General features: G+C 28.5%; 2 protein-coding genes across 2 annotated transcripts; one reads left to right on the top strand and one right to left on the bottom strand.

The window, feature by feature from the left end:
* Nucleotides 1-1,082: 1,082 nt before the first annotated feature.
* On the bottom strand, nucleotides 1,083-6,037 carry LOC101203378. The gene is made up of 6 exons (XM_004137307.3): nucleotides 5,796-6,037; nucleotides 5,554-5,685; nucleotides 3,152-3,306; nucleotides 2,526-2,615; nucleotides 2,112-2,270; nucleotides 1,083-1,436 (listed from the first exon to the last, which is right to left on the bottom strand). Exons 2-6 carry the CDS (start codon nucleotides 5,681-5,683, stop codon nucleotides 1,338-1,340), a joined length of 633 nt encoding a protein of 210 aa, XP_004137355.1. The 5' UTR covers nucleotides 5,684-5,685; nucleotides 5,796-6,037; the 3' UTR covers nucleotides 1,083-1,337.
* A 6,572-nt stretch (nucleotides 6,038-12,609) lies between these two features.
* LOC101203132 lies at nucleotides 12,610-13,484 on the top strand. The gene has a single exon (XM_004137306.3). The coding sequence runs from the start codon at nucleotides 12,721-12,723 to the stop codon at nucleotides 13,231-13,233; it is 513 nt and encodes a 170-aa protein (XP_004137354.1). The 5' UTR covers nucleotides 12,610-12,720; the 3' UTR covers nucleotides 13,234-13,484.
* The last annotated feature ends 4,039 nt before the right edge of the window (nucleotides 13,485-17,523 follow it).

Here is a 17,523-nt window from a genome sequence, read left to right as displayed (position 1 = left end):
TGTGATTCTGTTATCCTGAAATTTTTTTGTTATTTTTTCAAATATCTTATTTATAAATTAGATCCACAAATTACAAAATTGAATTCTCAAATTTATATGTATAAAAGTATATCGAGGTTTTTTTATAAATTGAAAAACAAAATTGACAAAATTGACAAAATTTATATTTTTATATAAAGTATAAATATTTCGTAAAATAGAGAAGGGTTAAAATTTGATCATATTGAACCTAAAGAGAATGTCTTGGTGTAAATTATGGAAGGGGAAAAAGAAGAAAAAGTAATTCATAATGACGTGGCAAAACAAGACACGCGGCGGGCATGCACTGGGTGCGAAGTTCAAGGCGTACAGAAGGGAAACGTATCCGGTTCAATCAGACTGGTTAGTCTTTTTTGTCTTTTTCGTGGTTGAACCGTTCATAAGAAAGTCCTTAGAGAGCGTCCGTCACGTGAGAGTAACATTTTTGTCATTATAAGGAGAAAATTTAATGACGATAATAATAATTCAGGTTTTCTTTTTTTTGAAAACAAAAATAATAATAGAGGTATAGTTCTTTGTGGAGAGCATCCGATCTAGTCAATGATTATTAATAATTATATTTTATTTTAGATATTTATTCGAAATATTTACTGAATATTAATTTATTTATGGTGGTGGTTGAGATAAGTATTAGTAGAAGTCCTATGAATTACTGTTTAAGTGGATAAGCTTTGAAACAATATTTTAAAAACCACACGTTAACAAGTCAAGAAGTTAGAAACTTTTCAATCTTGTAACAAAGTAAAAAATTGGTATCTTAAGAATTGGTTCTCATCTCATCTCAACTTAATTTTTATACATCTATATATCAATTGAGTTGTACTTGTTTTGATTTTTAAAACTCAACTTGTTGACATGTTCTATATGTGGTTACTTAGTTCATAAACTTTAAAATTTAAAATGTAATTGATTGCTTTCAATTATGCTTAGATTTAATTTTCATTCTCAAGGCTTTAATATCTTACTGCAATTTCAGTTTCACAAAACTTTTTATAAAAGGTTAAAATGAATTTAGTTCGATGCTATTCACAACCTTATACCCATAAGTAAGAAGTTTAATCTCTCATTTCCTATTTGTACTAAAAAAATAGTTTAAAGAATATTTGTCATAAGGTAGTTTTGATTTATTATCCTAAGAATAGATTACATTATTTTGTACTTTCTTACAGCTATCTAAAATGCATTATTTAAGCTACTCAAACTTATTCTACACTGTTCCCATATAGAATACTATGCACAAGACCCTGCTCCTCAATTTCTAGTCCGAGAACTTCTAAAAAACAGGTATAGAAATGACTTCAATTAACCTGCTCGCTGCTTGCTGATTGACTCTTTTCTTCCTCGACCTGTTCGAGTAATGCTACGAGCTCTGCTTCTGTAAGGCTTTCAAGGCGTTTCTACAGAGAGTAAATTGATAAGAAGGATGGTAATAGAGTTATTGCAAACTAACGAGAGAAAAACTGCCATGTAGAACAATAAACTAATCCTATATAGAATACTATGCACAAGACCCTGCTCCTTAAATAATGCATTTTAGATAGCTGTAAGAAAGTACAAAATAATGTATCAAGAGCAAAAGAGAAATTCTGTGGCAATTATTCTATGCTTGACAAAAACTTTGGTCACTGAATTTTAGTAGGGAACTACTTACTTTTTCTACCCTATTATGAATTTTTTTATACATGTAGAACAATAAAATAATATGAGATCAATAGTTTTTATAAATAATAATATAACGAGTTATTACGTAAAAAAATCAAACACATTTTCATGAGATTTTTATGATAGGAATTAGAGATTGAATTGTTAGAAACTAAATTGTTACAGATTTAAGTACATGAACTTAATCATTACCATTTATAGTTCATGGACTAAATTATTGTTTTCATGAAAATTCAAGGATAAAAAGTGTTCTTTAACCTCATTTTAATGTTTGGTTCTTCCATGCTCATATCAATGGATCTCCTTACTGGCACTTGTATCAAAAACTTTTCTCAAACATTTACTAAACATGAAAATTTGGAGTAGAGGTTTCTCTATATAAACCTTCATTATGATATATCACGTTATACCTGCATGACTTTGTCTTCATAGTCACGTAGTTGTTGAGCATATGTCATGTCCTTGCTTGAAACTCTGAACATGTACGTGGAAATCCATCCTAGCGTTAAACCCAAAACTAGAACAAGCTGAACGACGTTACCTGCTTGCATAGGATCATATCCAGCATACTGCACAAGACACCAGGACAGGGAAAAAATGCATTGCAGATCAGACAAACAAGAGCCACAGCATGAATTCTACGCAACAAAAACTACAATGAACTGAAAACTTTGTCTCGTCCGCTTGTATTATGAACAAATAGCCAGAAAATTAACGAAGTACACAAGAGATGGGGTGAAAGTCCCACTTTGGCATTCTATGAATACAAATGATTGCTTGTGGGAGGAACAATTACTAATTAAAGGAAATGTGAAATATCTTACCTCTAATCCACTTTTCAATCCAAATCCAAGAACTGTGACACCTAAACCAATTAATAAAACATCCTTCCTCGTGTAACCAAAAGGTGTTTGCTGCAGGAAAAAAAAGTGAAACAGAACTTATTTGCATTTACTGATAATCCCCAATGATAATGTCTAGCTGTAAGGCTCAAATTAATGCAAAACCAAACAATTCAAATAAAGATTAATGCAAAACCAAACATTATTCTGAACCCCCAAGATGGGCATAACCGTCTGAGCTGTATCTTATAATACAATGGTAAAGCGCACAAGTTCACAAAAAAAAAAAAAAAAAAAAAAAAAAAAAAGAAATCTAAAGCGGTGCCTTTCCATCTACCATTGATTGAGAACATGTTCGAATTTCACTTAAGCTATGTCTAGGTCCTCAACGAATGTTGCTCTATAACGGAAAGGTGCAGAAGAAACCTAAAAGTGTAACTTAAGCCAATATATCATTGTTGCCACGAGTCAATAAATCTCTCGGGAAACATCATTACACTTATGCTTTGTAGGTACAAAAAACTGCATATAAATCGTGTAAATCAGCTGAATTTAGCATTCTACAAATGCATTCACCATCTACTCAGAAGGAAAAGAACACAACTTGCCTCGGTTTGATTTGTAGAGTCGTCATTGCTGCTGCTTGTGTTTGAAGAGCTACTGTCCTTAGGGACTGTGAGGACAACTTTCCTTGTGCCAAAAAATCCTTTCCTTGGGAAATCAATTTGTTCCTTTTTTGACAACCGTCGACTAGTTCCTCTCTCTGAAGAAAAATATCTAGTTATCATATGATAAATGAATAGCCTCTTGTGGCAGATCAACTTAAATGGTCACAATCAACTTGAAATGCTGGTCTTATTGATATGAAAAGATTACACTTGAAACATCTATATCCAGTTTGGGGGGGGGGGGGGGGGGGGGGGGAATAATTTACAAGTCTCCAGAAATATGAGTAAAACAATAATGAGAAAGAGCGAGTATCTGCTTGATTCACATCTCATTTTTAAGGCAGGACGTGGTGAAAAATTCAAAATAGGGAAGAAACTTAGATAGAAAGCAATAAATTGCAGCTGTCTTTCTAGCCCTTTGTATTCTTATTCAGAATAAATAAGAACTGAAAAGGTAATGATTGTTGAGGCAAGCACATAAAATATAAACTCTTTACAAAAAAACTCTAAATTAAGAGAATTTGAGCTTTAACAAATTTTCAGGGAAGGACTAGCTTCTGAAACCTCATAGGTTATAAGGTCAAAGATAAAAGAGTACGACGATATGAAAACACAGGAGAGATCTCTTGCAAATCCCAACCCCAACGTTATTTCAGTCTCTGATCTAAAACCTAACAGTTACCTATCAAGCAATATTTGGATAAGGAAAATTCCAAGGAAAACCAAATTCTACATTCGGATGCGTTGGTGGAAAAGTTGAACACAATCTAAATGCGCAAAAAGTTACCCTTCATCCATTTGTTTACTTGTTTGTGCTTAACGTGTAAAAATCAGTAACAAATAAAAGTATCGGGGTCGAAGGATTTTCAATTATCACCGTAGAGGTTTTCAAGCATTGCTTGTTTAGGTTCTAACTGGAAACTTTTTATAATTATTATTATTATTTCTTTTTCATCTAAGCCAGTTGTAATAACGAACTGCCACAGAATTGGGCAAGGTGGAAAATAATAAACCCAGAAATTATGAAGATAAAAAAAATGGCGGAAGAAATGCTAGTAGTCTAATACATATTTCTTAAGGTATCCATCATGATCCGCTTTTTAATAGAAATAGACATACTATAATTAAATTGAAAAAATGAAAATTACAGAAGTGCAGAAGTCCAGAGAGCCAAGGGATTACTAAAAACAGTTCCAATGGATAGCGGGTGATGAGAGTTTTATAGCTATAGCAATTAAAAAAGAGGAGAATTAAAACCAAGTAAGGACAATAAAAAGATAAATGATCAAAGGACTCAAAATCCAATGCCTTGTTGAGTTCTCGTAAAAGATACGACAATCCTCTCGAACCACTTCAACCAAATGAAAGTCCTATTGAAGTTTAACCATGATACCAACATGAGCTCATGTAGTATAATCTCCCCAAGCCAAACAGGAAAAAAAAAAAACCATCTTCGCTTGCTTGTAATTTATAACAAATCTCTCCTTTTTTTTTTTCATAAGAAAAACCGGATGGCGTGCACCAACACTCTTCAAACTGCATAAATCAACTTTACAGGGTGGTTCCAGGGGATTATTGACTTAAAAACATGAGTTGTTAGAATATGTATTAAAGATATAGTTAGCTGTTTCTCAAAATCATGTCCATAACAATATAGCACTTCTGCATGGGGCAAGTTTTTGCTAAACGTACATCTCGATTTGCCTTCGAACAAACTGAATTTACAAGTCTATTGGGAGTTGTCATTTTGAGAAAAAATTAACAAACAATCTAAATTATTCACTATTATTTTTCCACCAACTAGTGTTTAAAGTAATACTATAACTTGTGAGACTCTCTCTTTCTCTACATTGCTCAACTGACAGCATTATTAGTTGGGGGAAAACAGCAGAGAGGTAGAAACTCTAACTTCCACTATAAACAATTGGCAAATAATGCAAGGCAAATTCAACTCAGCTCAAAATTTTCCAATACTTTTAAATCACCCATTAACCCAAAAACATAAGCGGACAATTTTAATATTATATTGTTTGTGAAAGATCCAACAAATGAAAATCAGCATTAATTGAGATGAAAAATAACATGGCAAGAGTTTGTGAACAAAATAACTTAACTAACTGCTATAACATCATCTTGGATCACATATTGACCCAATAACTTAACATAATCGGCCAAACAAATTTAATATTATGTTATCTAACAAATATCATCCAAATTGCAAAATACAAGCAAACAAACCATTTCAAATTGCACGAACTTAAGTTTATATAAATGCATATTGCATAATAAACAATCTACAGCTATTACATCTTCCAATTAAAAGACACCTAAAATTGACTAACCTCTCGCAAAATGTCCGTAAACTCTCGCACTCTGTGGCAAAACAGGAGCTGCCGAAATACCTAAAAACAAGGTCCCTTCCCTTTCAGAAAAAATTCTGGAATTGGAGCATCCAAGAGTAAAAACAGCCATTCCTGCATCATTTTCCAGATAAAAACATTATAAATGGAGGAGGAGACATGAATGGGATGAAGCAGTAAAGTAAGGATAACCGCGGCCAACTGCCGATTTTATGAGGACAAACCGGAACGCTTGTCACGTATCAGAAGAGGAGTGGTTGCAGGAAATTGATCAATCCAACTGCAGGAGGAAGAAGAAGAGGAAGAATGTGAAGATTCGAAGGTGGAACGGATGAAATTAGTTAAGAAGATGCAACGGATGATTGGTTCATAGCTCAACCTTAGCTTGTGGAGTAAAAAATCTAAAATCGTCTCTTAATTCATATCTCATTTTGAAAAATCTGTTTAATTTGGGACCCGCGCTACAAATTGCATTCTTATTTCTTTTTAAATTGTCTTTGTTTTGTTTTTTTAAATTAAACCGCAACTTTTCTCAATGCTTTAAATTTAAAATTTAAACACTTTAGTTATATCTTTTTATAACGGCTTATAAATATAATTTTCTGAAAGTTTGATTATGAGTTTTTATTATTTTTCAATCTCATTTTCTAAAAATACATTTTAACAGTTACTAAACACTTCAACAAAAAGAACTAATTTTTTTTTTTTTATTTAAACAAGTAATTCCAAACACATTTACGGCGTTTAGATTATTTACGAAAAAAATAATTTTTAATAATACAACTATTTTAACATTTTTTAAAAATATTTAAACACTCAAATGCTTAGTTAAATCTTTTTACAAGTGTTTATATACATACTTTTCTAAAATAAAAACATATTTTCTTAAAACTTGGTTATTTCTTCTTTATTATTTTTTTAACCTCGTTTTTGAAATATGCATTTGGAAGTCATCAAATCTCTCAATTTTTTTAAGATAACTTTTCTTCAAATTTAATCTTTTAAAAGACAAACAAACATTCTAAGTAATTGGATTATTAGTTTTAGTTTTTCTAGGATAAAGGAAAATAATTAGTTAAATGGGAAATTGGAATGGATAACCATTTCATCAATAATAATTAAGAAAATAACAAAATTTAAAAAAAAATTGCAAATGTAACAAAATTATCTCTGATAGACTTGTATCACTGATACACTTCATATGGTCTATCACTGATAGACCAATATTTGCAACATGATCTATCGTTGATAGACTTATATCATTGATAGAATTTGACAAATTTTGCTATATTTGCTATATACTTAATTATTTTGAATCTAATTGTTAAATTTGTTACTACCTCTAGTTAAATTTTTTGAGCTTTTGCAAAAATAGCAAAAAAATCTATGATAATAGAGTTTATATTGCAACATTTTACAAATTTGCAAAAGTAGCAAATTTAAAAGTGATGATCATATGATAGTCCTATGATCACCGTCTGATATCACTAATTTTTGTGCATATTTGTAGTGATATGTAAAAAAGTAGTGTCATGAGTTATTTTTCTAAATGTTTTGGTCATTTGATGCAATTTTTTCAAAAAATATCATCAAATTATTACTTTTTGTCTTAAGCAAGGTTTGTGTTATTTGAGATGGAAAAGTGGTGAACAATTTGGAAAGATGTGAAGTGATAGAATTTAGGATGTAGGATGTAAGAAGTTAATAATCATAAGTTGATGTAACAAGTTCATTAATCATAAGCTAATATACTTATCATAAAGATAAATTGTTTTAAATTACCCAAAAAGACTACAAATAGTTTCAAGCATAACAAAAAATAAAAAGAAAAAAATCAATTATTATTAATTTCATTGTTCTATACTTCTATTTAACGTTCTACTTTGCCAACGTTCTATACATAAAATAGATTATAAGTTTAGCTAAACCTTCACGTTTGTGTTCTAGTATCTAATAGATTTATGATCTTGTAATTTCATGTATAATAAATAAATAAAATTAATTTTTTATATTTTTATATTTTTTAGAAAAATTAATCAATCTAATAGAACCAAAATTATTTTTAAAATTTACATATATTTAATAGCTTAATTTTTAATTTTAAAAGTCAGGCATAATTGTAACTATCATCCAATTTTAGAAATTATGTTTGTAATTTCACTAATAAAATGTTAAAATGGTCAAATACATATTAAATATATTTTTAATAACTATCAAATACAAAAAAAATTTGAAATTTCAAATAGTTTTAAATAAAATAACTCTTAATCTTATAAGCATAGTTCCTTCAAAAAGAAAAAAATAAAATAAAGTCTTCTATAAACATAATTAAAGGTCAAGCCACACCCTCTAAACATATTTTATTTTCATTATTTAGTAAATATTTGTGTGGGCGTAAATAGTTTATTTTTTTATTATTATTTTAAAAATTATTTCAAATAAAATAAAATTTGAATTTTTTTTCTCCATAATTTGTAAATCAATCGTCAAACTTTGATATTGGTAGTATGATTTTATTAGAGTTGAATTATGTTTATACGGTGGAAATAAAATAAAGTTAAAGAAGAGAGGAAAAATGAAATTATTTTATAGTAATGTTGACGAAAAGGGAGAATGGAAGGAAGTTTGATAGAGTCCAAAATCTGTTACACCCACCGGCTACAGGGAAAGAAAAAACGCCGTTTTATTCATAATTATTGAGTTGAAAGAATTATTATATCATTACGTGATTTGTTAATGCTTGATTAACAGTTAATTAATTACCATAAATCAATCAAGTTGACCATTATTATATATTCTCCCATATCTTGCAAAATCAGCAACCATTTTAGTTAGAGTTGGCCTTCTTGTTACTCATTCATTTCCATACAATTTTTTTGTCCACTAATGGATCAATTTTCTATTATTTGCTGCTTCACTTCAATTTTCAAATATACTATTAAATTTTCATTTTCTATTTTCATCCATATATTTGTAAAATTGAGACATCGTCGTTTTGTGTTAATTTTTGGTTGACTTGAGTTGAAACGCTTAGTTTTTTAATAAACTCAGAGATAATTTTTAAATAAACAATATGTTATGTCTCGTGTGAGTGTGTGAGAGTATGCTTGTGTGTTTTATTTTGTAATGGGAGATGTAAAGCATGAAATAAATGTAGCTATGGTTTGGGGTTGTAGAGTGAGAGGTGGATTGATAATTAAGAGAAATGGATAGTTGCAAATTTAGTAATTAAATTCAAAATAATTACGTATATAGTAACATTTAAAAAAAAATTGCAAATATGACAGAATTTGTCAAATTCTATCAATGATAGAGTCTATCACTGATGGATCATGTTATAAAAATTGGTCTATCACTGATAGATAATACGAGTCTATCAGTGATACGAGTTTATCAGCGATAGTTTTGCAATTATTTTTAAATGTTGCTATATGCTTGATTATTATTCCTCACATGTCTACCAATTACAATTACCTTAAGAGAAAAGTAGCACGTAAAGCAAGACGTGAACAAAGGATAATTTGCTTTTGAACACATCAAGATAGAAGTTTACTCGGCGTGTAAATTTTTTTATCCCTAAGAAAATGTTATTTTCGTTTTCTTCGATTACTCATCATCTTGTTGTTTAAATTAATAAGGGTGTTCATTAAATACTTTTTAGACACAACACAACAGTTAAAATTGTAAGCTTATGTAACTCAAACAATCATTGTTAAACATTAAACTCAAACTCAACAACGAATCTCTTTGATTAGGTTAGTTCGAGTTAATTAGTCATTATTTAACATATTTGCTTTTTTTTAAAAAAAAAAAATAAGTAAAATGTTAAAAGGCAAAAAACATTATTTATAGGGATAGTTGTAAATTTAGCAATTAGATTTAAAATAATTAAGTATATAGCAACATTTTAAATTTTTTTGTAAATATAGAAAATTTGTCAAATTCTATCAATGATGTCTACCATTGATAGACCATGTTGCAAATATTGGTCTATCAGTGATAGACCATACGAGTTTATTAGCGATACAAATCTATCAGCGATAAATTTGGCTATATTTACAATTTCTTTTAAATGTTGTTATATTCTTAATTATTATTCATAAAATGACTATCAATTACAATTACGTTTATTTTACTTGTAAAAGACATTATTAAGTAATTCAGTTTTGTTTCCTACTTGAAATTAAAATATGCAAAAAGAATATAAAGTTTTTTAAAAAATATTAGAAAAAATTCAGAAAAAATTGTAAAATATAAGTATAAATAGTTTGTAAACTTTTTCTATTTTTGAAGAAACATAAACCAAATTTGACTCATAAATTGTAAATTTATTTAAATCAAGTCGAATTCAAATGAACTTAGATAGTACGGAGTAAAAGAACACATAAATGAATAAAGGGCAGTAGAGTAGAGTAGAGGCATATGAACAATGAACACCAAACAACAAACAAAGCAACAAGAAAAAGCAATTTAGGTGTGATATTAGAAAGAGCCAAAGCACTTTTTGAAAGCCAGAGTGGAGCAAATGACTTTTCCTTTAAAGGCAGCTGTTTATTTGTGGTGATAATAAATAAAATTTAATTTAGTAAGTAATAAATAAATATAAATTTGGGGCATGGAGAGTTAGGTGATTCCCAATGGCAAATAAAATCGAATCAAATTTTGCCATTCTCAATCATTAGTTAGTTGCTCTTTTTTATTATATCACCACACAATTCTCACTCTTTTTCACAACATTTTCATTTTCATTTTATTTTTTTTGTCCCATTCAATTATTTATAGTGATTAGTATAATGTAGTTGACAATTTTATAGAAAATAAATATGTGTGTATTTATGTATTTGTACTTTCCTTTCTTTGTATATCAATTTCTACACAACTTTGCCTTCTTAATTTGTATATATAAAGTATAGTATTTTTAGAAACATTTTTCAAAATAGAAAAATAAATTAAAATATTTACCAGCTATAGCAAAATTTTTGGATTAATTATATCAATGATAACAGGTGATAGAGTCTATCACCGGCTATCAATACCATCAATAGAATGGTATTAGTGCCTATCAAATGTTTGTTGCAAATAGAATCTAAAATTTTGATGCAACTTGTAAATATTTGTCGATTTTGCTATTTTAGACAATTTTCTAGTTTTTTTTTTTTTTTTTTTTTTTTGTCAGCTTGAGTGTAAGGAAATAGTTGAGTTCATTTTTTATATTTTTAAAATTACTCTAAAACTTATTTTTCATAATTATAAATCGATTTTGATGATATGAAAGTTGTGTGTCAGTCCAAAACTAAATACTCATAACCATTTTAAAATGATTAAATGAGTATGTTTAGAGTGATGAATCAAGTATGCCTAATCTGATTAACACCGGATAATTATACCGCATTATTACTTTTACCGTTATGATTACTGCATCATTTTACTATCCTTTTTAATCTATCTATTGTTTTCGATACTGTTGTCACTTAACCCTCATAAATAGAAAAAGAGATAAAAAGTGACAATACATTTGACAAAATTCATAATTTTAAATAAACAAAATCAAAAGCAATCCAATTACATTTACGAATCAAACTCATTCAAATTGATTCATCAAATATTTTTATTAAAAACGAACACATTATAACGAAAATAGTTTTCAAATATTTTATAATAATTATTTATTTCACAAGCATTTAACCATTTAAAGAGAGTGACACCCACCATATAATGTCCACATTGCATGATTTTGCCTCACATCAATTCCCCATATTTAATTTTGTAACTAAATTTCAATTTAGCTCTCTTTCTTGAAAAAAAATTTCCTTTGTATTGCCGACACTCTCCCCTCCGCCGCACCAAATTTCTCGCCTTCTTATGCCAAATTAGGTGCACCCGAATCTTGTCCATTTTTATTTAAAACCCCCCCTCGTTCCTCCTAATTTTTTTAATTAATAACATTATATAAATCACTTTTGTTTTTTTCTTCCTTACAACTTTAGGTTTATTTTATTTTATTTTATTTTATCCATACCATACTTTAGTAGCTGTAACTTTATAATTTTCATTATTTTTTAGTACCAACGTACTTTAATATTGAACTTAATAGAGGTTGTTCCTTTGTTTTGACTTTGTTGTTGTTTCCTATTGTGTAACAAATACGATACAATAATAATAAATCATACAAACAACATATTAATTTGTTGTTATTATGTTTTTAGTACAAAGTTTGAAATTTTGAATCATAGACTTATTAATTACTGCTTTTATTTATATATGTTAGTTGTGTTATGTTTTGCTTTGAACGTAAGTATTGTTATTATTAATCAACATCAAATCTAATTCAATTAAGGGGAGTTTGCAAAAATAGCAAAAAAAAAAAAAAAATGATAATAGAGTTCATATCACCTAAAATGTAATACTGTCAATTACTAATCATATTTGTTAAATTTCCAATGTGTAAAAAGATGTGTTGTGAGTCCTTTTTTTTTTTTTTTGTCGTCTAATGCAATTTTCCTTCAATTAATTTTTCATGTCTATTGAGTTTATAATTATAAAACTAATATATTCAATTCTAAACTATTACACGTGGTTGTAATTCATGCTATACACACAGACTAATACATCAAACACGTTAGTTTTCATAATTATTTACCAAAGAAGTTAGAAAAACAACAATTTAATAAAATGTTTAAATTAATAACGTGTGTATTTTTTTCAAAAATAATATATTTTTCAAAAATAATATAAACGTCGATCAATTCATTCTCCATGTTGATATCAAATTCATAGAAATGTTAGAATATTTGGGCACGAACCAAAATTCAATAGCATAAAGTAAAAGATAACTTTGTTTTGTTGTCTTTTTCCTCTAAACTTTGCTCTTCGCATTAGGCTGTAAATGGTGGTTTCTGTTTGTTCTTTATGTTCTCTCTTGCTTCAAAATAATTATTAAATTGAACAAACAAATCATATAGTAAATAAATAACTCAAAAAATAGATATAAATTTATAATTTAGCAATTAAGAAAAAGAAAAGAAAAGAAAGAAACGCACTTTTTTTTCCCTCTCTATTTCTCTGTCGTATTCATGTATAAATTGAAGCATTGGGGGGAGAGATTCCATTATCGGCGCAGTTCCCATTTTCTTCCACAACGCTATTTCAATGGGGAATTCAGCTTCTTGTGCTCCTTCAATGGCCTCCAATGGCGCCCCAAAGGTTTTATCCTTAGATGGAAGATTACAGAGCTTCTCAAAGCCAGTGACGGCCGCCGAACTAATGATCGAGCATTCCGGTAAATTCCTATGCGATTCCAGCGATCTTAAAGTCGGCCATCGGATTCAAGGTCTATTACCGGATGAAGATCTGGAATGGCGGCGATTATACTTTCTTCTTCCGATGGATCTTCTTTACTCTGTTCTAACACTGGAAGAAATGAGTTCTCTGACTTTCATCGCTACAAAGGCTTTGAAACAGGGAAATTCGAGCGGATTTGGGAGGATTTTTCCTGTTTTAATCAGTGAGTTTTGTAATTCTCCGGCGGATGTGAAGGGATTGAAATTGGAAGATGATGATGATCGAGAGAATCAAAGTTCGAAGGCGGTAAAGAGATTGATGTCGAAACAGAGATCGTGGAAGCCGGCGCTTGAAACAATTGCTGAAACTTCGTGCACATAGAAGGAAAACAGAAGGGGAATTCGGAATAATGGGGAAAAATGTATGAGATTAATTTACATTTACGAATAATTGGGTAGCGTTTTTGGTTGGATCAATGGTAGTTGATAGAGATGAGATGAGTGGATAAATAAACAGAGATCTTGAAAGTTTGTTTATTCTTATACATTATTCTTTTTCTCTTTCTTAGGCTTATGATGAACACATTCTTCTTATTGATTGATTTATTTATGTAGAACAACACGTTAAGTGCTTCCAATCTTCCCAAATTATTTTCTGAAGTGGGTTGTGAGAAAAAAGAAACAAAGACGATCTCCGTAGATGCACTAACTATTACCTATCTAAATATTATTATCTAACTCACTTTCTTCTATTGTTTTTTTCGTTATTTAAAAGAAGTAATTAAAAAAAATATCATTTTAAAAAATGGTACAATAAATTAAAATATTTATAAATTATAACAAAAACATTATCTGATAAAATATTGTTAAATTTATTATTTTTGTCCATTACCTATTAAAAAAACTTATTTTATATAGATTATTTATTTATTAACTTAAAATACTTTAAATTTTAAACTTATCTATGAAAACTAAAACGTTATGAATTATGATATTTATAAGTTTGAATATATCTTTAATGATATTAGAAATTCGAGTAGGATTGAATCAACCCATATTTTAAAAAATATCATCAATAAAGGGTTGATTGGATAGTATCGATTGTTGGATTATTTGAACACGTCTAATAAACATTAGCCATCACGAGAATTATTTCCACCAATTTTCTTTTCTTTACAAAAAAACGTTGTCCTCCCATTTCTTAAAAGAAATTAAGAAGAAGATAATTAAAAGAAAAAAATGAAATTGCCACGTGGTAGCATTATATTGGATATATTAGTAGTGTAAAAATAAACCAAATAAATGAAAGATGTAAGGAATATAATGGGGGAAGTTTAGTTTACAAATATACCAATGTCAAAGTAAAATTTAGGAAACAACATTTGATAAAAGCAAAAATTTATAGTGGGAGATCCCAAAAACTAAAGGTAGATTTTAATTTTTCATTAATAAAACTTTGAGATTTATGTTTTCCTTTTTAAATACTACTTTCTTTGTTTTTTGGGTTAGTTTCTATTTGGTTTTGAGGTTTCAAAAACCAAAATTCATCAGTTTCTTTTTAGTTTAATTAAGTGTTTTTTTCCTATATTTTTTAAATAGTTTTATTTTTTTATACATAACAATTCCCCTCTCAAAATGTTAGACAATAAAATCTATTTGGTAACCATTTCAAGTTTAGTTTTTAAAATTTAGCATATTTTCTATCCATTTTTAAAAATAATTTACATATTTATTCAACCATTTTTAGCCAAATTTCAAAGAAAAACAAATTATTTATTTAAAACTTTTTTTTTTCAATTTCAAGATTTGACTTATATTTTTTAAACAATGGAAGAAAGTAGATAATTGTTCACACGAGATTTCAAGAAAATGTATTTCGTGGAATTGAACTTTGTATATTGATAAATATTGTGAATATAGTCTCTAGTATTTACTCCTTTGATGTTTTTTCTTGAATACAAGTTAAAAATTTATAACTTCTTGGTCTTAAAGACATCGTAATTGCAAGTTGATTTGAACATGATCATTTGGAATCCAATAAAATTTTAATCTTCAAAGTCTCCGATATTTCATAAGATGTTAATCTTGAGATTGATACAAACTTGCACTTCTTGAGAGCTTGTACAAGTTTAAATTTTTAATTCTTAAGAGCTTTGAATATTTCAGCGTTTTAATTTGAGGTCTATATTTATATAGAATTTTCATGAGCTTTAGTTAACTTGGATCCATTTGCTTGTTGGGCTTGTACTTGAGCTTGGGTCAATTTGTCTGTTAGACTTGGATTTGGACCCAATTTTCTATTCGATTTGGACATGGGCTTGGAACAATTATTTATTTGGTCCAATTTTTACATTGGAGGCTTGAATTTGGTTGAATACGAGAAAATTTAATTATTCAAACCCAATCAATTTATAATTATCACAATGTTTGTCGTGATGACGTGGCAAAATGTAATTGATTGAAATTTATTGCTCAAATAATAAAAGTCGAAATCAATTTAGAGGTGAAAAATAATGTCCATTTGCTTAATTTTAAAACACAAAAAAATTGTTAGCAAAGAGTCTTAGTTTTAAGTTTTTATTTTGGTTTTAATTTGTTGGAAGAATCAGACTCACAAGGACTAAATGTGTAGTGTTTGAAGCTTAGAAACCAAATAAAAATGTGTAGCGTTTGAAACTTAGGAACCAAATAAAAATTAAACTACAATTTGATGGACTAATAAGATATTTTTTTCTAATGTTTTTATCCTCTCAATTTGTGTTTACAAATTGTTAAGATTAAGTAGTCGAATTATATTTTTATTACATGGAAAAATACATTTGGTACCTAAATTTTAAGATTCACACTTTTGCTTAATGAAATACTCACTTTTATCGTGAGTGTTAATACTACTAATTGATTTAAATTAATTATTGAGTGAAAATTTAGAATTCATTTTAATACTAACCAACAACGAAAAATAAAACTTAAGACGAAAGTGTAAAATTGCAACACCAATACAGTGAAATTAAACTTAAAACTTAAGACGGATAGTGTAACACTTTAAAACCTATTAACAAAGATGAAAACGAGATGTATAACTTGAATACCAACTACATACTTCGGTGTAATAAAAAGATAATGAAATTATTAAATGTTAAACACAAATTAGGGAATAAAAGAACGTGAAATTCAAAGATTTTGAATGAAATTAATATATGAAATAGATCCAACCACCAAATGTTTACAAACTACAACGACTATATGTGAGATATACCCCTTCTTGTGTATTGTGGAATGAAACGAATCCTCTGATCATTAGTTTAGACATTTTTCAGTAAAATATATGAAGGCTATAATTCAAAAGTGACCTATTCTTTTAGAAGTGATATTTTTGTACATCTTAATATATATATATTTTAATGAATTTACAAGCTTGGAAGATTGAGCGTATCCATTTTATTTGAAAATATCCTTAAACTTAAAAAGAAAAAAGTTATCGTTGGTATATGGATAAAAATTGTTGATTCCTTCTTTATAAAATATTTATAAACTTTGAAGAGTTGGATTCATACTCTTAGATAGGGGTAAGCATGATTGACAAAAGAAATGGACCGATCGGTCGAGGTCGTTTTGTAAAGTTTCAAATCGATAATTTCTAAAAAGTTTTCAAGTGTTATCGACCCTTAACCATCAATGTCGATTTGAATATTTACTAAACCGACTATGGTCGGTTCGATGACAGTCTTGTTTTAAAAAAACCGACTACGACCAATGATCACCCCTACTTTTAGAAATAAAAGAATTTTCATTAGAAATGTAGAATAACCAAATACAAATACAAATACATTCGACAAAGGAATATCACCTCCTATCTCTACCAATTTAGTAATGCAACATATTTTTCCTTCCACTAGTTGTCCTAAGTGTTTTAATTCAAAACAACTTTTGACTTATTATCGCACACTTAACTATTAATTATTAATGCACAACTTTATTAAAGCACACTTAACTATTAACGTACTAACTTTACTAAAACACTCAAATCTTTGTAGAAAAACAAGAATACTTTTTCATTCACTAATAATTTTCATGTGTATGAAATACATTTTGATATTAAGAAAGAAAACGCAAGGATGATGAGCTTAGAATCCATTTTCAACAATTTATTTCAAATTCATACACTAATATTCTTAGAAATTCTGAAATGTATTTTTCATTCTAAAAAAAAGAAAAGAAAAGAAAGCATTGAAGTGTAATCCATTTTCAATTTCAAGTGTATAATTTAAATTTAATTAATTTGAGATCAAAATAAAGAGTTTGAGAATTTGTCAAAATGATTTTTTTGTATATTTTAATTGGTTTTTATAGAGAAATCAATAATACAAATGTATGTATTTTTTTTCTTGTAAAAGGGTAATCAATTCCTATTCAAAACTAACTCCAAGTTGAAACGAAGATTAATGGAAATCAGGGAGCCGAGTGTTAGAAAATTTTGTATCACAAATCGAATCCACAAAACGTTGTTCAATCCACGTATTTTGATTACATTATACAGATTTAGATGTTAACGACGATGCTGGATATGAAGCAGAAGAGGAATTTTACAAAATCTACTCGAAGGTGGGAAGGGAAAAAGAGATAATTATTATTCATACAACAGAAGAAGGTGAGAGCCCTAGGCCGTCGGAGC

The sequence above is a fragment of the Cucumis sativus genome, chromosome 1 (assembly GCF_000004075.3).
Source record: "Cucumis sativus cultivar 9930 chromosome 1, Cucumber_9930_V3, whole genome shotgun sequence".
NCBI lineage: Eukaryota > Viridiplantae > Streptophyta > Magnoliopsida > Cucurbitales > Cucurbitaceae > Cucumis > Cucumis sativus.
Note: the sequence above shows the minus strand (reverse complement) of the source record. Positions and strands in the feature narration are given on the sequence as shown.

What these genes read in the sequence shown, in the direction of transcription:
- LOC101203132 (XM_004137306.3), top strand. Translation starts at nt 12,721, where the DNA reads ATGGGGAATTCAGCTTCTTGTGCTCCTTCAATGGCCTCCAATGGCGCC.
- LOC101203378 (XM_004137307.3), bottom strand. Translation starts at nt 5,683, where the DNA reads ATGGCTGTTTTTACTCTTGGATGCTCCAATTCCAGAATTTTTTCTGAA. An exon ending in GATTGAAAAGTGGATTAGAG is followed by an intron (nt 2,271 to 2,525) that starts GTAAGATATTTC and finishes TGTCTTGTGCAG; the next exon opens with TATGCTGGATATGATCCTAT. An exon ending in ATGAAGACAAAGTCATGCAG is followed by an intron (nt 1,437 to 2,111) that starts GTATAACGTGAT and finishes TACTCTCTGTAG; the next exon opens with AAACGCCTTGAAAGCCTTAC.